Raw genomic sequence first — 23,619 nt, 5'->3', positions numbered from 1 at the left:
CTCCTCCCAATTTCACTCCTTTCATCTACACCTCTGCTTTCCCATACTAACATTGCTGTGCATCTGCTTAACTGCGTAAGGACCCTCTGCAAATGCTACAGGGCTCAACAGCCACAGCTGTATATTCCTGACACAGCTGCATGTACCACACCAAACACTGCCAAATGCAGGAGGACAGCCAGACACAAGCCCTGAATCCATGCAGGAAATTAGCAAGTTAGGAAACCTAAGTTTCCACTTCTGCTACTCCCATTTATTCCTACCCTGYAGTTTCCAGGTATAGAGAAAGCAGCGGGAAGCAGCCAGACTATGAGAAAGAGCCCTGAAGTCTGCCACGCAGCACTAGGGGTTGTCATTCGATGGAGAATTCTTTACAAGCAGTTAAGTAGCCAATCTGTGCTGCTACTTTTAGGAAGCAAATTGTAGTAGAGCTTTTTTTATTACTTTTTTTTTGTGAAGAAAAGAACATGTCTTCTGATCTGGCAAGCTGGTACGCTGCAGAAGTTACTAACTATACTATTATGTTAGAACACAAAAATCTGTCTCTGCAGAGAGCTGGCACAAAGTATTGCACGTGGCCATCGGTTTGAGAGCAAAATCTTKAACACATTGCTCAGGGACAGAAGCATCCCACCATATGAAACAGTGATGGATCAAGGAGACAAAGGAAAAGTGTTAAGATATATTTACACAAAAGAAGTTACATAATAAGCCATACTATTTTGTGAACATGGCAATTACAGTCATGACGTTTCCCTTAATTATGTATAGGCTTGGTATGTATCCATTTTTCATTAAGTAGATGAATGGATACTGCAGACAGAATCTTGGCATTCCTGCAACTTTCTTCAGAATAATCAGCATTTCCCTCTCCCCCTTCCCTTCTCTCCCACCCAGTTTCCATATCCTATCTGGTAACTATGATCGTACTATTTTTCCTTCCTGCTAGGAAGCATATGAAGTGCCTCCTTCAAGGCTGACACAAAGGGCAGTCCATGAATCACAGGAAAGGTTTGTGCAGCAAGTAACTGTCATTCTCCTCCCATGGTCAAAATGAATCATAACCACAACATAAAGAAACTACAGTGGCCTAAATATTTTTTTCAGGTTTTTTTTAGGGGAAGTGTATTGTTAAATACCAAGAGAGCTGTATAAATGCCGTCTTTCCTAATAGTTAAAAAAAAACCTTTTGTTGAAGAGTAATAATGTTGCATGCAACTTGAGAGATGCATTAAAATAAAGCTCAAAGAGGTGGAACACAGCTCGGGCAAGAGCAACATTATCTCTAACTACATCCTGCCCTACATTCTTCCTGTACTGACCGTTCCACCCATCCATCAGCCTGCATAAAGTCTCCAAGCTGCTCACTGCTGTTTCCCTGTTTCTGCTCTCTCACACACATTACACATYCTGGGATATTCCTGACCTAATACATGATCATAGTCTGCCTTTGGAGGCACTATGGACATACAGGTAAATCTGAAGGTCCATATACAGGTCACTTGTTGTCCATACCCTATTTCTGCTCACTGACAAATACTAAAGTCCATTTTCTGTCTGAAATTCAATCCACAGGGTGCTGAGAACTAAGAGGAAATYTCCTATGTTGTTTCCAGCCACTTACCTCCCCATTACTTAAACAAGATTTAAAAGAAAACTTACATTACATGCTATTCCATTTGCCTTTCAAAAACTCTCACTGTTACACATTACACACAGCAATAACCTGCTGTGCAGGGTTCCTCTGCTGTCTCTTCTCCTGAAGAGCATTTCTGCCCCTCCCCTCCTGTAGGGAGCAGATGAAGGGCAGAGCTTGGGTGCACATGATAAGAAACTGTGGGTGACTGCATGGGAGTGTAAAGTTTTACAGCTCACCAAGGCAAGGATCCCAACACCTTCAAGGTTTCTTTACAACAGATTCCCCCACAAACTAATCAGAACACACCAGTTGACCTGACTGAGGAACAAAAAATTAGAAAAGAAAGACCTCTCCTCACCACCATCCCACAACTCATTCTCACAAATCCCACCAACCCATTAGTCCAACATCACTATAGTACCAAGAAGAATTAAAGTTTAATAATTACAGGCTTTTGAAAGATTCAAAAGGCATTGGCTGTTATTCACTGTGCAAGCCCTGCTGCTGCTTTTGATTCATTTTGTTTCATATGTGAAGATGACAGCAGAGATTCACGGTAAAGAGATTCAAGGCACTGACTCTCTTCTAGCAGACCGTGAGGACACTGATTKCTGAATACCCTCCAGCCAGACTCCAGCTACAAAGCCAGACAACTCTCCAAAGTACTCAAACCTTGCACTCTGCAGGCCAACAACCTAGATTAACACCAAAATCAAACTTTGCAAGTGCTGGATAACTGCCTTTCTGTTATCTAATCAAAATTTAACCTAATCTTATTTCTAATTCATATCTAAGGAATGCATTCCAAACTCTCTACATATGCTTTTAGATACTGCCACGAAATACCATTGAATCGCATATTGCAGTCTCCTTGTTATCTAGGCTAAATATGTTGAGTTTAGTAAGCATTTCTTCACAAGTCATTTTCCTCACCACTCAGAGATTATAGATTTTGCAATATTGCATTTTTTACTCATAGAAAGCCCAGTTCAAGGACATAATTTCATTTTCAAAGACCCATGTGCATCACATTAAAATTAGCTGGTTGAAYATGCACAGATTGCAATTATGAATTCCAGTTCACACGACTTTATGATCTCTTATTATAATGGAAAAAGTAATATTATCCTGAAAAGTCTCCCTAAATATAAAAGAACAAAATTACATGAAGTGACTAGCAAGGGTTCAGTATCTCAGTTCTAAAGAGACCAATCACACTTAGGTGACTTAATGCTGATTTAAACCAYAAGCAATCAGGGCTGTTATGTATCATGAACCCACAATGTTAAAAGACAAGTTGAAACAACGTAATAGGGTCAAATCACCCCTGATTTAATACATCCTAGAGTAACACACATCTAAAATGTATCTAAAACTTGCATTTCCTAACATCTGAGTTAGTATTTACTTTAGTTTCCTGTATACATCCACAAGTCAGCAAAATTTCTAAAGATTTTTCACAACTACCTCTTTCTGTGCAAAAGTTACCACATCAGTATTTGCTTAGTTGGGTATTATAGCTATCCTGCAGCCAGTACACAGGAATCTAAATAAGCATTCAMTTCCACTGCAGACTATATTGAACACAAAATAGCCTGGAATACCATGAAATCACAGGAAGGTTCCAAACTTACAAATATAAATATACTTAAAATGAATGTTTAAGCACAGACAGTGTGTATTAAGATGAACACATACATACTCTCATGTCTTTATAGTACTGGTTAACCAAAGTCAAAATTTCAATTTAAAGAAAGCAGGACATGTCAGTTCTGCCTGACACTACATATTAGTTTCTTTAGAAATTCAAGGCTACACATTGGTATGGCCCAGCAATTCTGACAGTAGATTTCAGACTTCTAAAACATCTGTAGAACAAACACCCATCACTTGAGCCATTAGCAACAGTGGGTAGTACCCAGCTGTCTTCATATGCCATAGCAGCAGATAAAATACACAGTTTGCCAGCAGGTTTCAAGTTACTGCTGAYAGCAGAAGAACACAAGCTCTCTGACTCCATGATTGAGTTCCATCTTCTGGAGGAGAAAATACATTCTCAACTCAGGATAAAGCTAAGTGTTTTTGCTGTCATTTTTAGTAAGTCCGTCATTTACAAATCTAAAAGTGTTAAGGCTCTCCACTGCACCCCCAATTCTGGTCTACTCAAAATTGTTGATAATTCAAGTTAGACAGTAGAACTTGAAAAAGACTCTCAACCAACCCACATTCTTTAAGAACAGATGCACAACACACTTGGAGAAAGCAGTAAGTAGTAGGATGTCCCTCTAGTGTCTRGATGCTCAGCAGTGAGAGGATACAGACCTGTGTAGGAGAGCACTGCCTCATTTTCCTCCTCTGTCTAGAGAGGACTGAAGCCTGCCACAGCACTCCAGACTACACAGACCAAGAGGAACTTAAACAGGAGACTGATTGCTTCTGCAGCACTGAGGGGACATTGTCACTTTTTTCTCCTCCAGATACATAGACAGCTCCTCAGAAAACTCTCCCTGAAGATTTCTTCCAAAATCACATTTCCCTGCCCTGCAACATATTTTACCTATTTGGCTGCAGAAAGGGCAGAATGCTAACACAGAAAATACTAAACTAAAAGAAATTAGAGGCCATACAAAGGAAGAGCAAAAAACTGAAAAAAAATCAAATTCATCTCCTGAATGCAGATGTCTTCACACACAGAAATGGTTGAAAGTAGAATGCCCAAAAAATCTCCATGGAGCTGTCTGGTTAGGGAACTAATCACTGCAATTCTTAAGAGAAGAAAAATTATTGCTGATTAGAGGGTCAACAACCATACAGAGACTGGGAATTGGTGGAGTAAAGGGGAATTTGGGGTAGTAATTGCAAAATTTCCCTCCATGCAACAGTAAGAAGCTACTTATTGCTGAAAGTAGTAATAATGAAAGCTCCAGCTTCTCAGGAAATGCCTTAAGTGARCCGTACAGTATTTGAAGCCATGTTTCTGTCACTGTCCCCTACCAAAGACACTCTTCTTGCATTGAAAGTTTTCATGCACATAGAGACCAAGGGTGTATGAGTGATTTTAGAGACCTAGATACCAGAATCCAGTGAAAGGTAGGTGTGTCTCACAAAATGAAATTACATGAATCACAGAAAAAAACCCTACGCTATGTGGGTGGCCCAGCTTGAGCAGGGATTTRGGTGAGATGACCTCCAGAGCTCCCTTCCAACCTCAGCCATTCTAGGCTTCCACAGCATTCTTCAGTATTCAACAGCCTCATCTCTAAGCTGGTTTTCTGCAAGATGGTTAAAAGCGAGTTCAAGTTCAAGTCCTCTCAAGCGAAGACGGTAGTGGAATATGAGTTTCTGGTATTCCACCAAAGGAAAAATCCAAGTAGAAAGAGCCAAATTGAGAGGAGTGTATGAGGAAGGACTAGCAGTACTWGTAAAGGAAAGACCAGCACAGATGGACACAGGTTGCACCAGAACTATCACTTGTGAGTGATTTTAAAAATTTCATCTTATTTTCTATTAGGCTTCTGTTAAGAAACTGCAAATCAAACGGCAACACTTGAATTTAGATCAAGCATTTTCCTGTACCTGAGTAAAGTCTTCCAAGGTTGTATTTTGGAAAAGAAAGGGCTGTGCTGTTCAGTYTGGATTTAAACATTTGATTTATCCAGCAAATAATGGGAAAAAAAATCCTCAATTATCCATTTCTCTCTGCTTAGTGTTTTTTTTTAAAGTCAGTTGAGCCAAGAGATTACAAACTATGCCTGATGAAAAAACCTTTGTCTTGTATTACGAACCATTTCCCTGTAGGCTATGACTGAAACAGGAATAAATGAGAGTCAGTGGCCCAGGAGGCTCCTGCCAATCCCCTGGAAATTAAACTCAAGTACATTATATTGTAGATAGTTAGAATTTCAATAGAAACAGACCATGCATGGTCTGAACACCCACCTTGAAACATCTCAATTGCTGAGCACACAGTTTTTGAAGTATCTCAAGGGGCCAGCATTTCCAGCAAGTGGGTGTTGCACACATTCTGAAAACAGCCATCTCAGAGTGGGCACACGGAAACTGAGGCACCCAGAATTACTAACTGCTTTTGAAAATAACTGTATTATTCTATAATACTCACAACACTTTTGCTCAACATAAAACTCCCTTAAACACAATTGCCAGTAGAACAAGACCAACAGTGCTTTTGAAAGCACCTTCCTTATAGTATTTTTTTCCTCCAGACCACCAGAGGAAGGCTAAAAAGCYATAATGATCCCAGTTTAGACATGAGAGCAGCAGCAGCAAAGATCTGTCTGACCATGTATATCGGCCACGATACCCAAAGAGACTGCAATGTAAAGAACAGCATTATCTCTRAACAACAACTGACACAATTTTGAGCTAATGAAATAAACAGGGTTCTCACAGATAATTTTATTTAGCAAAACACTCCAGCATGTTCTGGCTTGCTTTGCTATATAAAATCCAAAGTAAAATAGTATGCAAAACAAATAGAGATGGTTTAATTTAGGCTGGGACACACAAATAAAACAAAGTCGTAAACAAAACTCTCACAGAAGTAAACACATTTTGCTATGAAACAGAAAAATTGTCTTTATATATCTACATATTTTTGCTATTGTAAGTTCCATACTTGATGCCACATGCAGCCCCAAGACATGAAGACAGGCAGTATGTACACAATTTCCCCCCMAAAAATGGGGTTTTGCTTRACTAAACACTGAAGCCTTTACAATTCCCAGACTACTTCCCTCCCTTTACACGAAAGGRACCAGCACTTGACCAGCATATCTTTCCTCCTTAACTAAATTTCACGGTCATGGTGAGATTAATCTTTATTTTACCTATAAATGCCTACTTAATTTTGCAGAAAGACCAATTTAAATGTAACCAAGACAATATAACCAGTAAGAAGAAGCACTGAAAGGAGGATAAATCATTTACAAGATGCAAGASTTTTGAGAAGCAACTCAAGATCCCCACCATTAGAATTCTACACCAGTTTCCTGGCATTACTGTGATATTTATTCAGAACTACTGTTCTCTCTTCAGCAAATGTGTAAATCTGCATTCCTCAACACTAGCTATATCTACAAGCCCAAAAAGAACAGAAACACAAGTTATGTTGACAGATAAGCACCACGGCTGAGGTTCATGTACATATTCTTTGGCAACAAAGTGAGTTTCACAGGTCATCTCCCCAGGGACTCATCCTTACTGTTCCTCTTTTGTCTCCTCCTCTGCTGTCCATCAGCCTGGATAATAYAGCCTTTCATAGGGTCATGCTATAAATTGGATTAATGAAACAATTCAAGCTAAAAATAGCAATCTGTCCTCCAAACCCAAACCCAAAGTCATGTTATTCCAGTAATGGAATCTGAAGTGCAGATATTCAAACAGTTGCACCAGTACAATTGAGGTGGCAGCAAACTGTAGCAGGGTACAGATGGGGGGGGGACTTCCTAAATCAACTTGTTTGCCAAGAAAAATGTAAGGGAACCACACCTGCATTTTCAAAGTAAACACAAGGCATATATTATCTTCTCACAGAAATCTGACCAATCTCTCATAAAATAAATAGCAAGCCACCCCCATGTTTTCCTAAATACGTATATAATAGATACATACACACACACGTACATGTATATATATATAYAYATATATATAGTTACACACACATCTACCTCTCTTCCAAGTGGATTTCAACATATGATGAAATAAGGCTGAAAACAACATTTATTGCTAATTTTAATGGGAAAGGATTTTCCTATGACTAACAAAATGTTTCTTGCCTGTGGAGACGTAGGCATGTCTGCACCACACAATAGAGCCCAGTTAACTGCCCCAAGCTGCTGCTGACCTTGCCTTCCTCAGAATGAGAGATGGGATGGCTAGGAATATTTTAAAATAAGGGATTTAGTGCTATCCTTCTTCTACCCGATTTCTCTTCCAGTACTTGATAAGGTAACTGGAATTTGGGAAAATTTTTATTGAAATATTTTCCCTTACCCGGAACAGCAAAGTATTTGTTGAGGTCTTGTAATTGCTACATTGATCTTTCRGAACRCTTTGTAAAATTGATATTTAAAATKAAGAMATTTATTTCAAGAGTTTTAATGGGTCTTTACCATTCTATAAAAGACTCACAGACTGCTTTATCTATGATTTCCTCTGGAAATTAGTATCAGCAAAATATTTTTTTTTTATTATTCCAACAAGTTCATTTCTAACTTGTTAGATCTTTTTTAAGCACATTTTTTTCTGCATTACTCAAGATGTGTACTGGCACATTATGGATTCTGCAGAGATAATCCATGCAGTTTTATTTACAAGTCAACTGTATTAATGTTTTCTCTTGCCAAAAACCAATTCTTCCCATAYTTTAAATTGCACTGACAGGTGAAAAATAAATATTTTAGTATGAAGTCCAAGTCTGTTTCTAACAAAAGGCATGATTCTTATCAGCCAGCAGTAAATAATACCATCAGGTTTTTCTCAAGAAAAGCTTTGCTTGTGTTAGTGAACCAATTATATTTCTCATCTCAGAGAAGCTCATTCAAAGAGTACCTTCATTAAACCAAATGCGGTAACTACTTAGAATTTCCTCCCTTTAGGGGAAACAGGAAATGGGTTGGAAAGACTTTTCAGAAAAAAAAAGTCAGTAAGGTAGGAAAACAAGCCTTTTTCACCCAAGACCTTCAAAATTCTCAGAAACATCACTTCTCTGTCCAGAAGGGGAAGGAGCCTAGCTCAGAGCTATCGAACCCTCTTCAGAGCTTATTTAATCACTGTAATGTTTCAGTAAATGTAGCTGTCTTGGTTCTGGGCTCAAGCCATCATAATATCTAAGTCTGGTGCAGCTACATCCAATTTGAAATCTAATTGCACAGACCAGACTTATGGCACCAGAGGAAATGGGAGCCACATGGTGCATCAGAAGTGTCCTGGCCAGACGTGGGGCCGTGATGGGGAACAGAGCACGAAACAGTCGCCTCCCAAAGAGACCGAGGACTGTGTGGGGGACAGGTCTCACCCTCAGTCCCTCACTGCACRTGGGTCAGTCCTGCTGCTGTGCATGAAGTGCTCAGCAAAGCTGAGTGACCACAGAAGTGCCCACCAAAGTGCCCACCAAAACTGAATGACCTGYTCTCTGCAGTACACGCAAAGCCCATGAGAAGGCTTGCACAAGCTCTAGTAGAAGGGAAAGCAACAGAATATGYATCAAATAGGAAGGTAAGACCAAGAAAATCCCCTCACTCCAAGATAATCCACCACTGTCTCATTTCAGCACAGTTCAGTGGTTGTAGTTATATTCAAACACACAAAAAACCCATCAAATCCACACTAARTTTCCACAACCAACTGCAACAGCTTCATGCAGACACAAACGAACACTCATCAAGCACTCAAATGTTAACATTACCAACCAAAAAYGAAACAGATGGAGGAGGAAAAATGCCAAAATATGTCTGGTTTTTAAATGCCCAGTATTTTGATTAGATGCTTAAAAGCACTTTTTTCTCTGAACCCACACAGCCTCCAATCTAAGTTTTGATATTTCTGCTTCAACAACCCTTGGCACTCCTGACTTCAGAATTTAGAGGTGGTTATCAGCAGCCCCAGACATAGCATGGCTGCTCTTTTGCTAACCATCCAGGGCATTGGCTATACTGCAGCTGAGCAGCAAGCTCAGGGTGGGAAAACAATCCAGTTTTACAGGCAGCTTGTGAGACCAATSTGGCTGGCAGGCAACTCCACATTTTACACCACAGTGAACAAAGCAGTGAAGTGTCTTACAACAGAGCTGACACTGGTCCACACACATAAAGGAAGAAACAAAAGACAAATCAGATTCATAATATACAGCGACAATAAAAAGGTTGGGCTTTTAAAATCAGAAACATGATCAGTAAGATTATCCAAAATGTGAAGGTTAGAAATCRAATGAGTAGAAATTGATATGAGTATCATCTCCAAAGTTAATTTTTGAGAATGCGGATGTGCTTTGGATATCCACGTGCTTTGGATATTTTCCAGTTTCTGTTGAAGAAGAGCTGACAGAACACAACCAAGGACTAAAGGAATCTAGAAAAATAGTGTCTCAYACAAGCAAAGGTCAAGTGATGCTCCCCGAGCAAAACATCCAATTCMGCATGAATCACATATTGATATGGCACTTGAAGTGCTAACCATGCCACAGTACTAAAGCTTGGGCTTTCAGAGCCCATAAATCCTCAAAAGGACCAAAACAACCCCCAAAACCCCAATAAAAAAAAAAAAAAACCAACCCACATAAAGCTCTTACACAGTGTAATGAAAACCAGCAGTTCTTTCTGCCTCTAGCAGGCTTCCTTTGCATAAAACCTCTTCTGTGATTTGGCAGATCTCCCCTTTTTAGTATAAATTGTTGGTATGAGGCATTCATTCTTGCATGCTGGTAAGTGACAGAGCTAAATCTTTCCATTGCTGAAATTTAATTTCCCACAAAATCCATACAAACTTGTCCTATTACAAGGAGCTGTTGCTTTGTTACCTTGCAGAAAATACATATCTGTGCAAAAAAAACGCAATGCAAGTCTGATTGCCTGGGTCTCATACACRCACAAATATTTATGATTTTGAGAGGAAACAGGATTCTTTTTGATGGCTTACAGTGCACCACAGATGATGGTCTCTCTGCATGTTTTTTAGATAATGCTGTTATCTTTGTCCATAGTAGGAAATCAGGAGCTTTGAGAGGCCTCGTGGCTTCTCAAGGGATCGTTTTGAAAAAAACACAAGTATAAATTGAAACTGAATGTGGAAATGTTGTGTAATCAAATGAGARGTAAAAGGCTGCCTCTGTTCCATACTTACACAGAACTGGTAAACTATCACATAGCTATCAGTCCTTGTGTTATTAAAATTAATTAAATTTAGAACCATAGGACTAYGCTTGAGATTTGTATGGCTAATATATACTTGTTGAGAGAATTTTCTCCCCTTTATACTGATATGTGCTTGAATTTTGATAAATTTAAAATCTGTTTTTCTATAAAAGTGATTGGGCCAAGTCTGTACATGAAAGCATATTCAGTGGAGAAGTCCTGATTACCTTGAGACATCAAGCCAGAATACACACCTCTAACAAAGCATGGATAAAAGATTAACCTAAAAATACCAAGAAAATACAGAATTTGAATGACTTATAGCATATCTAATTTTCTCAAAAACAGCTGTGAATTAGATCCACACCCACAAGCAATAAACTTCAAAAAATGAAGTCTTGTGAAAATGTCACATTAATCTACCCATGCAGTTAAAAAGTCTACGCACCCACTGCTTACTAAGATGATTAGTAAGGAAATCACAAGTTAAACTTTATTCATCTGCTTAAGAAAAATAGGAAAGAGGTTGCAAGGTTGATTTAACTCAGAAGATATTATTGTCACTTGACATTTACATGCAATGTATAATTCCATTCCCACTTACAGTCTGGGGAAAGCCTGTTAAAATTACTTCCTTAACGTGTGAACACTTCTTTGAATTGTGCTCTTTTCATCTGTCACCTTCTCCTTAAGCCAGCTGGCTCCTTTTGTTAAGTCTTTTTTAATAGGGAAGTTCATTATATGTAATTTAGGGAGCAGTTTGAGATTGTCACCTTCCACTGAGTGCTACTGCACTCATGTATTTCAGAGCACTCTATAGTATCTGTTGATAATGGCAAAAAAGCAAAAGGTTCACACACACGTATGCTGAACAACCCAAGCATGGGACTAATCGGAATGACCACATCTATCTTCTCATTTTCATCTACATGGACTAGCCCTCCTTCCATTTGCACCAGACTACTCTTCCCCTGTGCAAAAGCTAACACCTTTGTGGAAACTACAGAAGTTGMTTAAATGGAAACACCATTAGGAAGGCATTCAAATATCTTTTGTCATCTAGTGAATGATCAGCATACTGTCCTGCTTAATCCTGTGGCTGTGGATTTCTAACTTCTTAGTTCTCCTTGTCCTTCATTTCAGATTTCTTTACCACTTGCTCCTCTCCCCTTCTCTTCCTTCTCATCCAGTTCCCTCATTCCCACTTTTTCCCCCTGAGCACTTGCTCGCCTACTTTTTGATTCCTTCTCCATGAGCAAGTGCTGTCTTCCCAGAGATCGCARTCTTTGGGGGTCACCTCTTACTTCCTCCCATCCTTTTATGTAACAGCAGCTCTAACAGACTCATAGCTGTTAGTATTCTTTTATTGGCATAAAGGCCAATCAGCACAAAAAAAAACCCCAAACTGAAATAACAATAACAAAAAAGGGCTTAAGTTCCCCAGTCATTAGTAGTAACTGCTGTGTGCTGCACAGCTTGGGAGCCAACCTAATGCAAGCAATGCCTAAAGGTGGCTGGGGCAGCAGAGTGACAGAAGGTTACTTGGTTATTACATGCCCCATACAAAAAAGTTGTGCTGTAGGATGCTCATCAGTATTGTCAGACCCTTGTTCAATGCCCAAGAGGGGTACAGTGATTGTTCTGGTTTTTAGGGCTTTTTTTAAAAGGCACTGACCGTATACTGACAATTTTGCAGATACATCCTTATTTTTAATGGCACATAGCACACAATTTGGGCAAAGACTCTTTCTAAACCAACACGCATGAGACTAAATCCTGCGAACTGTGTTTTCCTTCAATAAGCTCTCTCAGTATTTCAAAGAAAGAGCAACAGAAATTATTCATGCTTAGAAAGTGGTACTTACACCAAGGCTGACTAAAGCAGTTCAACCTGTGAAGATGCTAAAGATTACTTGTTCATGATCTACCACTATCATCTTGAAGATTTCTGAACATATTGGAATCTYTGATTATTAGACAGAAATGTAAGATCCAGTGCCTGAAAACTGAAACAAGAAAGAAAACACAAGGTTGAATTGTTTACTCTGTGATAGGATGGATTTTTCAGTTGACCTTGTGCTGAACTGTGGATTTCACTGTAAATTTTTGTTCTGTATGCAGTTCTAGTGGCACATTTTTTGAAGCAGTATAATATTATCTCTCTTCACATAGTATTATCATCCCACTAACGAATGCCAGACTACCCAGCTGTAGACATGGATCCACTCACAAATTTCATCTAAGTGCAAATCTTCACTTTGTGCCCTGTGTGTATTTCARTGGTTCAAACCATTTCCTATCACCTGTAATTGTGGTACCACACCTACAGTTCTGATACTTCCTAGCTGTCAACTCAMAAAAGGCAAGGATATCTTTGCTAGTCTGTTGTCTTCTGCTGCCTTGTATTTTCCCTGTACATACATTTTTCCTGGCTACCTATCTCCTATTTTTTCCAGTCACCTACCACCATTACAGACAATTCACATTATTCTTAGGGTCTTGTAACATAATTTCCCCAARCGCAGATGACATCAGCAAAACCACAAGTGAATACCTATACAGGAGTTTGATATATTCATATATCCTCCCAAAACATTCCTGACACCTTTTTTATAGAAGGGAAACTTGTGTTTTGTGAACTCCAATGACTTCCTCAAGGCCAGTGAGATACCAGTTTGAAAGCACAATTAGTCCCAGCCTTGAGGACCCAGAAAAATCAGACTCAAGAGTACCTCAATTATTTTATTTCATTCATATAATGCCATTATGTGTTCCTTGTTCTTCAACCGAGAAAATGGGAAAGAAAATGAGAAAACAAAATAATCTATGAAAATTATAATTAAAAGTATTTTAAAGTTCCAATTCAGACCACTAAACCCTGCCTGTTCTCCAAAGTATGGTGTTTTTCATAGCTCTCAATGTCAGTAAAGAACACGAAAGTCTTACACGCAATTCTGACTAATAAAGCAAACACTCCCCTTTAAATTCCTGGAATTTAATCGATATATATTACAATCTTCATTCTTCACTGGAATATCAGTGTGCTATATAACACTGGTGTAAATTTCATAAAACATGTAATAAAATCTGGATTTGAGTCAGAAGTTTCTTTTTTAATCTGAAAGTATTAAAAATCTCTAGTAATATGTTTTATGTTCACTGACAAAAAAAAGTTACTTGAATACTAGTAACAAGTTCTTGAATTCCTGAAGAGATGAGGAGATGAACAAAGAGAGAGGAAAAGAAAGAAAAAAAAAATTTAAAGTGTCCTATGTCTATTGGTAGGGATCTGGATGAAGTTTCAGAACGATCACATCTACATAAGGGCTTCTTTCATGTTTTGACCACACTGAGAACACTTCAGCACACTGCTTACTTTTTGTCCAGATAAATCTTTTCCTAGTGGAAAGAATCAAGAAAAGAAATACAATTGCTTTATATTCCTAATCTTTCTGAATGCTGCCAATCCCAGGTTCTTTTCTACTTTTGTGGGTTCCTCCTCCCTCCCTAGTTATTTATGCACACAATTAGATCACTGAAAGCTAAATACCGATCTACTTAAATTGATAAAAAGTAAAGCCTTCAGAGTGGGTTCTTCAAAGCCCACACTACTTTCTATATATATCATATGCCTCTACATTAAAGCTGGAGTTAGTGGTATTTTCTTATTGCCACATTTCTGTAGCAGAAATATGATGATAAGAAAATGACAGATTTATACACTACAGAGAATATTTTCATACAGTAAATTACTCAGATAAAATATTCCTCTTTGGCTTTTGTTCAAAGAGGTTGATTTATCTTTGTGCAAAAGAGCCCACACAAGACCTCTGCAATACTTCATAGTATTTCTAAGTTGGAAGAGACCATCAGAATCATTCTATTCTGATCTCATGCAGAGCAGAGGCCAAAGAACCTCACCCAGCAATTTCAAGCCTATAACTTACAGCTGTAAGCTCACTCATTCTCTCAAGGTTAACATCACTGGTGCACAGAGGGTCTCCAAAAAGGTCTATACAGCATTTAAATCCCACTTACGATCTATTTTGAAGACTGTTAAGATTTTATGAGATCTAGGACAGAAAAATTTATAGTAACTATGGGTACATGAGGTRACCCACCAGGTGACCGCAAGTCCCTCTGACTCACAATGACCTTTGGGGGAGAAAATTACCCACTGCCTTAGAAAAATACATAAGAAAACAGATTAAATATTCACACATACATATGTATGTATTTGACATAAGACACTATGAAAATACCACCTACCAAAATCTCTGAAATAAAACTGTGCAGTTTTCATCTGAGAACTCACATGAGTTCTGACAAAACCTCAGACTGTCCAGCTCTGACCTTTTGCTCACGTGCAACCTGTCCATGAGAACACACTAAGGACAGTTATTCAGCAAGCTAAGCTCTAAGTCAAGCCTTGATTTCACTGTGAATGATACTCTGTAGTTCAACCACAACACAGCAGCTTCATGCAAGAATAAATGTATAAAATGCAATAAACTATACTGATTTATTAATACAAATTCTCTATTAATCTTAATCTTCCATTTATATTTTATTGTCACCAAATGCAAGAGTACAGTGATACGGCACCAACACCTCTAGACCCGTTCAAGGAACGAGTTCCRTAGTGCCACAACAGGTGAAGGAAAAAGGAAATCCTCTGCTGCCACCTAAAGGGTTTTTCTTTCCTTCAAAGTGCTAAACTTGAGGAACAAAGATACTTGGATTCACTCAGCTTAATGAGCACCCAAACTGAAAAAGAGYCATCAGAAGAAAAGCATCCTGCTTAAAATATTAATATAGCTGCTTAATATAGTTTATTAGAGCTTAATATAGCTGCTTTCCCCTCACTGCATTGAGTTCTTGTAGTCAAAATGCCAGCTAGGAAATAGTAACAACACTACACATTTGTTTCTTCCCACTTTGTAAGATTACAGACTACAGTCAGAGTGGCTATGGATAAATATAAAAGAAAACAAATCTTCCATTACAAGTCATATTTTTCCAGATTTTGAAACAAGGCACATYTCCATATTCTCCTTTTTTGGACAGCTTCTTTGAAGAATAGCTTCCAGAACCAACCAGTGTATTCCAGAAACAGGGTCATCAGTGCTGGATATGAACATTGTACGTAAAGAAAGGCAGAACAAAAATTAATCCAACTCTGTCTTCTCAAAATTTTTGTATTGACTGCAGATCATAGTGCAAAAGATGTAACTTYTTTGTTTTCAGAAAAGCTCAAGAACTTAACAAGTCTTTTTTTGTTTCAAAGAATAAAATAACTTGAAGAAATATTCCAAGTATTACACTATGTATCTATCTACTTCTAGAAAACATCTTTCTCATTGGTAGTTGAAAGGTTAAATACCTGTAAAACAATACAAGAAGCACAGCACAATACAAGACAAGGAGACAAGGATAAGTTAAGGTTAAATGCACATCTTTCCTAAGATGATTACCCTTGAGTGAGGGATTTGAAGGAAAGCAAAATTACTGTTTCTGAGAAAGGGAATCTGGAACATTTTATTTCCCATACCACAAATACAAGTTTATTTTAGACAACAGGAAAACAACTTCCCCGAGAAGGCAGATGTAATTTTGGTGTCTACACTGAGTTCTTGCATGTCACCAATTAATACCACAGACACTGGTGTAGCAACRAAGCAGACCAGTGAACAAACAGCTTCTGGCAGGGAAAAACTGGGGTTTGAATAAAACTTCCTCTGTGAACACTGTGGTATCATGAGGGAATTCTTGCAGCTTCACAAGAAGCATCTGATAGAGACTAACACAGAAGAATGAACTTCATGGATCACTGACCTCTCTTCATTTTCTACAGTACCTTCTCATTACTAGAAAACATTTTTGTATAGCAAGGGTCAGTGAAAAGCCATTTATCTTTGACATTCTGCCCTTACATTCTCCAACAAGAAAACAGACATTAAAAATCTACTTAGATTCTCCAGTAAGGAATAAAAAACTGTATTCCTACAGCTCATGTAAAACTGTTTGCTACTTTTGTCTCATCAGCATCTTCACAGATATAGGGGCTTGCAAAGGAAAACCAAGGTCTGATTCCTCATGAGGAGTCCCTGCAACACATGCCACAGCTTTGACCATTACGAGGCCACTGAGAGGTGGAGACCTGACCAAACCACCACTCATACATCATGGAAGGCACAATGAGCAAGAAAACGTCTTGACATGGCTTATCTTCCCTGGACCCAAACAAGGCATCAAGGCAAAGTTTATCCTGTTCATTTCCTCAGTCAGAGAACCTTCATGCTCACACCTCTCACTGAAGTAAGTTGCAAAGTGTCATCCAACCTACATGCTACAGCCTGCTCTTGGGACAAGTACCTTATGTTTGGATTATTTTTATGAAGCACAATGATCTCTAATACCACGGAAACTAAGAGACCATAAGAATTTTAGAAGCACAGGTGTCAGCCCATTGATTTCTGGATCCTAAAACAATCACATYGTAGTCACTTCATGCACAAGAACTTTGTCAATGTCAAGACTCATGTTAAGGTATGATACTGCAGAAATCCTGCATTTGAATTTCCAAGGAAAAATAAGCTAGAAAAAAAAAGAACAAAGAAAACAAATTAACCAAACCATTTGATATTCAAGCACAGCTACAGAGTCCAYTTTTAAACTGGAGTTTATAGCATTCCAAGCAGAAGTTTTAGGTCAGTGACAGAGAAACTTACAGGAAAAGGGCCCCTCTCTCATGGATGAACAAACTTAGAATGTTCAAGTCTGACTGTTTTAGGCAGCTGCAAGGGGTTTAGAAAGTCACTGCAAAGCCCATATAAACTCACCCAACTGTCTATCAAAAGGCTGGCAACAAYTTCATAAAACAAGTCTAACTACCACATCTGTATGCTCCACAGTCCTTCCTACATCAACAATCCTCAGCAAAGACTAGAGCTGCTCTGGCTAAAACCATTCTAAGTGAACAGTGAGATACATCAAAGTGATGTGAGTAATCTCACAAGGTTAAATCCACACGGAAAGAAAATCCTACACTACCAATACTATTGTTAGCTAGTATTGAACAGGCATGATGACACAAGTGGACCTCAACCAATCTGAAGAAGAGAAAGCAGTCAGAAAAGGAGGACATTGCACCTGTGAGATACAGTGCAGCACATGAAGAAACGCACAGAGGCACCTCTGGGACAAAGGGAACAGACAAATGGGATAAGCAGACAGAATTGAGGAAAACCCTGCTGGCAGAGAGAGCATGTTATGCAATGAGCAGATAAGAAGGAGAAGTCAGAGCTGTAACTCTCACTTAATCTGGGGCCCATGCCAAAGAATTGTATCACTGACACTTTTAAGACCCATGAGCCTGTTCTGTACATACAGGTGAGGAAAAAAACCTTCAAAGCATGGAAAAAAAGAGGAGAATTTCTCATGCAGATCCTGATAGTGCTATGGAAAGATCACTATGGGAAGATCACAGCCACAAGTAGCAGCTGGCCACAACATTTTCAGTATGTTTTTAAGAAAAAGTAGCTCTTTTCTTTTTTTTCCTCAAGTAAGATTAGAGTTCAGCTGCAGTGACTGCTTCCCAAACAGCCATTCCACACTTCAGGGCCTCTACATTTCACAGTGAGAATGTGATGTGTGCTTGGAAGAAAGTCCCAGACGTCAAGGAAGCATCTTATTTTCTAYTAGAAAACCCATTCAGCTAATTAGACAAAACCCTATCTGTTCACACTTCAAAATCCTTTTCATAAGTTTTATGCCAAGACATCCACAACTTGTCTGTAGTTAGCACACTCTCTGGAGCTCCCAGTTATTTCTCCTTTGTACTGGACAATCCTTCCAGCTTGGGCTCCAGCCCAGACAAAAGCAGCACCCTGTCTAAAGAGCAGCTGCTGGATTAGAAGCCTGGAGATGACCATGAGTTAGATTTCTCATTCCAGTATCTCCATACTTTACAGTCCCACACTCTTCAGAAAGCTCTGCGGCTTTCTTGTGAAGAGTCAGCTGAAATTACCATCCTCAGCAAGCTGACCAAATCACATCCAAAACCTTTGAGCAAAGGGATGGATGTCTGTCACAGATATGCCAGATCTATCTCAGGCCAGCATATTCTTACTATTAACAGCACATCAGTCAACCTGCATTGCAAGCTTCACTAATTCCAAAAGCAAAGAATAAAACTTGTCGTTCAAGTATTTGACATGGATGTCCAGCACTGCTTTCTAACTCTATAGACCTACTTAAAGTAGTTAAGCAAAGACAGTTCAGCAACCAAGAGAAGTCAAATTAGCAGTGCAAACAGCTRTTCCTCTGTGTGCAGAGGTGTCAACACAGGACTTAAAGTTCAATACTCAAAGCATTACAATTGAGAGGCATTGCCAAACAACTACTTGTGACAAGTGACTTAAGGAATTTTCTTTCTGCCAGCACACTACCAAAGCTCAAAACCAGAATGAGGCAAGATTTAGGAAGATGCAAATTATAGTAGAACTGAGATMATTTTACTTGTATTATAACTGATTTGTCACATCTATTAGGACTCCAAATTATCAAATCTACTAGGACTCCAATCCAGCAAAGGAAATAAGCACACACTTTAGCTTTAAAATAGACAGACCCTCAGAAAGTTATGGGCCACTCATGAATATYAAGGAGTCCTTTCCTTCAGTATTTTACTAGGCTGGACCACAGAACATCCAAGGGTATTTCGAGCACAGGTAGCACATACTGAAAACAACTGTGCACACTCTGYTTTTTTGCTTACATCATTTATTTCTATAGTAACTTTTCAAAATACTTCTATTCAACAACAGTGTTATTTAACGAAGAGAAAAAATACTGTTGGTTAAAACCTGTTAAGACAATGTTGTCACTTTTATAAGGTTTGGTTTTCATTCCCCAAATTGAAGCATCCTAAAAAGGGCCTGTTTTCAGCAGAGACATTAAAAAAAGCTACATCCCCTAACAGATATCGCAGGCCTTGTGTTCAAAATCTTTAGCATTATTTCAACATATTTTGCCCTAAATGTCAAATAAAACACCCACAGAGAAGCAGTATGAGAACGAAAACTCACTTTAATCACCCACTTAAGGGACCTCCATCTCAGTCAGCAATGTTAAAGTTTCTACAAAGCTGTAGGGTAACAACTACTGGAACACAATTAGTCTTGGGTGTTACAAATGCCCAGACAATGCTTGCCTGGTATTAACGTTTTCACTAAATTTAAGTKAAATTATTCATTTAAGTGAAAACCAAGCCCTGGCCAAGCCAGAAGAGCTACAGCTCCTATAATGAAGACAGACATTGACAGTAACTAAGTCAAAATATGAAAGTCTAAGACTTGTCAGATTCAGGACACAATASAAGAAAAAATATACTTACTGAAACTTTCCACAAGGTCAAGGGCAACCTGAGTAGCCATATCCATTCCAGAGTTGATGAAGGACTGGCAGTTTTTCAGAGAAGAAAGAGCAGATTCAGCTGCGTTGAATGAGATTCTTGGACCACCTGACATCTTGAAACSGTTACTCTACAAATAACAGGGAAAACTATTAAAAGCAGTTTACACACAAAGAACTTGGGAGAGGAAGCRTAAGTCCTAACAGATAGCTAACCTTAAAGCAGTGTCAACAGAACCACTGAAACATGAGTGAGCAGGGATGAAAACTTAACTCCCACGATGTCAGTAATTTCAGTGAAAATGCAATTTACCACAAGGTTTCAATTCACCTCCTATTCAATGTTAAGCAAAACTACACCACAAAAAGCAACTGGCAGTTTTCATCTGCTTATTCCTACTGCTAAACCACAGTGAAGGTCAAACTCAATGATTATGTCTGCTTGAAAACTACTGCTCTATTTCAGATCCAAAAAGCCCACGTGCCCAAAAACCTGTCTGAGTTTTCTAGGCATATTATCAATTAGGATAGAAAGAAATATGAATTCTCACATTCAATTTAGCCTCACCACAACTGGCCTTTGGAAAATACAATCTAACAAAAGGCCACTCTACTAAGAGAGTACTTGACAGTAAAATAACTAGCATAATTTTTAAACAAAAGTCTATCTTACAAACGCTGAATGCTTCTGCCAAAGATGCTACAAACTTTTGGTACCCACATTCCATTACGCCAAATAAAGTCACACAGGTACCATGGTTTATCTTCCTTGCCACCCTCCGGCTTTTCAACACACACCCAAAACCCTTGGGTAATCCCTTGTGGGGATTAGCTGCTCTGTCATTAACAAAACCTTCAGGTGTTTTTGCTGATGTTGTGCCTATCCAGACTGCTCACATCTGCTGGTTTCTTCTCAAAAATCCTTAATTTCTACTCTTTCTTCTTCATGTTTTGCCATAACCCACAACATGTAGTTACTGTGAGAAACATGTACCTGGTGTGTACAGTATTCACATATTATATAGTATACAGTATTTTATATATTTATACTTCAAGTTGCAGATTAGAAAAATTCTGCTTCAGATTTAGATACCGTGCCCCCCCCCCCAAAAAAAAAAAAAAAAATAAACACAACAAACCAGAACTGTTAGACAGAAAGTCCAGGTAAAGAACTAACTAGAGTGTTCAAGCACTACACTGAGGTGCCATTGGGGGAGACAGAGACAGATTCCACAAACAAATTTGGGGTATAAGAGGACAGGAAGAATTGCTTYATCAACAACAGTCTTTAACAGGCTATAATCCAACAGCCATCTGGAAATCATCTAAATAGAAAGTACAATGCTTTTCCCAAGCTTTGGATACCTAAGGCTGTATCTCCCTCTACTGCTTTCCCTGAGACTCCAGAACTATACCTTGTGCTCCCACTAAGCTGAACACCATTGCAACATTCCTCAGAAGTATCATACAGACTATGAGACTGGAATACCTGCTGTCTCCTAATGTTTATTTCCTATCTTTTTGGTTTTTTCCATTTATAAAAATTGGTTGACCAGTCAGTACTATCTTTCAGTACACCATCTTTAGGTCATGTGCTTTCAGCAACAACAGTTCAACCTCACTGCAAATTGAACTTCCTAATTACATGCAAATTTGTGTTTCCTCTCTATCCCCTTTTAACGGTGCCTCTTTCCACAGATGCAGTAGGCTTCAACTACAGCTCTAGTTATGTCAGTTCATGCTGTCCCTGACAGAAGGCAATGACTGCTATCATTAGAGATCTTCAGAGGCTGTCAAACTGACAACAGAACACAAGGGAAAAGKTCCTTATAGAACTCCCTGAAAGTAAAGAAAAAGGATGTTCTTAAAGATTTAGTAATAAATTCATTCAGCTAGTACATTATTTAACTTTTTTTTAGAAGTACTTGTTTGCCATCTTAGCAAGACTGTATAGAACCTCTGTGATACAAACATACACTATTAAATAGTCACATCAGATTTTGTTAGCAGCTTTATCTTTCTGGGTCCAGTTTGTGTATTAAACACAGAGAGAGCCTAACTCCCCTCTTGAACTTGGAAAGCCTGCCATTCCTTTAGAAATTTCACAGATACACATTGTGAAGGCAAAAATCTGAAAACAAAAATCCAACAGTGAAAGTTAAAAAGGCTCCTTCATTCTTATGAGCAAACTACACAGGACCAGAAGTTACTGGTTATGATATTAAATTATACCATTGCATTAGYAGTTTCATCTCAATCTGTCTTTTGGAAAGCAATTTCTTTTGGATAAATTTTCCTTCTATTTTTAACAAAAGATCATTTTTCTTGAAAACTGGTTACACTCCTGTAATGCCCCAGCCTGCCTGAAGGGTTCAGGGAAAGGTASCTGGATTAACCCTGGAAAGAGCATGGGAAAAACAACCAAATTCTCGAGCGACTCAGTAACAACCTTCACTCACAAAATTTAGAATATTCAAGTAGAATAAGGTACTTGGCAAAAGTTTAAAACATCCAGACAAAATAAGGCACTTCCCAAACTTTAACTTAGCAAACTTCAACTTATGCAGACACAAGAAGATACTGGAATTTTTTAGTCTGGCTTACAATATATTTTGAGAAGAAGGTATGAGAAGAAAGCCAGAGAGAGAAAGAGAGAAAGGTAGGCAGTCACCACCCCAGGATCCAGCATGGTCTCAGCAGGCTTCTAAACCCCTGGCAGTGGAACATGACAGCGCACTGCTGTCCTTTTGTCTGCTCTGCTCTGCCACTTCAGGGCTTACAGGACAGGCCCTGTTCCCCCTCCACACTTCCCACCGGGCTGTTTTGAGTCAGTCAACTGCTCCTCAGGTCTCCTACAGATACCAAGGCAGAGATTTTGCTCTTGAACTTTCTAAGTGAATTCTTCAGCTTGGAGCTGTCCATTCTACCTTTCAAGGAAGGGCCACACTCCTCACTGGAATTGGTTTCGCTGCAGGGTTTTTAATGCCCTTTTTTCTGCCAGAGAGGTCTTCAATGGGTGCATCAAAACAGATCCTATTTGCAACCCCCAGCCCCCTCACTTCTGGAAAACACAATCATCAAACTCAGTGTGAAATGGGAGAGTACCGAGGGCATTGTTTTTTCTTTTAACAAGTGTTCACATGGTCCAKGCAGGATAACCAAAAGAATTTACTGTTTCTATTCTGTTCCTTATTTTAAATATTTGAGGAAATGACCTAAACTTTCTATACTTCAACATCTCAAACCATGAAACAGAGGTGAGAACAAAAATTATTTGCTACTATAACACAAGCTCTACAGTGGCAAGCWCTCTCGGAGCACCAGGATCAGCGCCCAGCCCCAGGTACGCTCGATGACCAGCGGCCACCGAGAGGACACYGCTCCTCTCTCCCAGGCCTCTCCCCGCCTCAGCCGGTCCCGGGCAGGCCGGGCAGTCCCGCAGGAGGAGCGACACGGCACCGAACCCGTCCCGCCGCCGCTCCCCGGGTTGGGAACGCTGCCCTCACCCGCGGAGAGGCCGGGGCCGGCGGGGACAGCCACCCTCGCCAKCGGCCGCTGCTCACCTCGACCCCGCGGACTGAGAGCGCGGCTGTCCCGGGGGCCACCCCACACCGCCCTCCCGGCGGTAGAGACAGCGGGCGGGAGCGCCGGGCACCGGGGCGGGCGGAACCGCCTCATCAGCCGGCGCCGTCATGT

At 39.4% G+C, this 23,619-nt stretch overlaps 1 protein-coding gene across 1 annotated transcript in view; it reads right to left on the bottom strand.

The window, feature by feature from the left end:
• NSMCE2 (NSE2 (MMS21) homolog, SMC5-SMC6 complex SUMO ligase) overlaps positions 1–23,617 on the bottom strand; it is a 126,815-nt gene extending 103,198 nt beyond the window's left edge. Inside the window, 3 exon segments of the mRNA XM_057368503.1 lie at positions 19,907–20,054; positions 23,487–23,560; positions 23,563–23,617. Coding sequence (XP_057224486.1) covers positions 19,907–20,054; positions 23,487–23,560; positions 23,563–23,617 — 277 coding nt within the window.
• Positions 23,618–23,619: the final 2 nt, after the last annotated feature.

Source organism: Malurus melanocephalus, unplaced genomic scaffold (assembly GCF_030028575.1).
Source record: "Malurus melanocephalus ecotype Western Australia unplaced genomic scaffold, MMel_1.1 scaffold_3, whole genome shotgun sequence".
In the NCBI taxonomy this organism is placed as follows: Eukaryota; Metazoa; Chordata; class Aves; order Passeriformes; family Maluridae; genus Malurus; species Malurus melanocephalus.
Note: the sequence above shows the minus strand (reverse complement) of the source record. Positions and strands in the feature narration are given on the sequence as shown.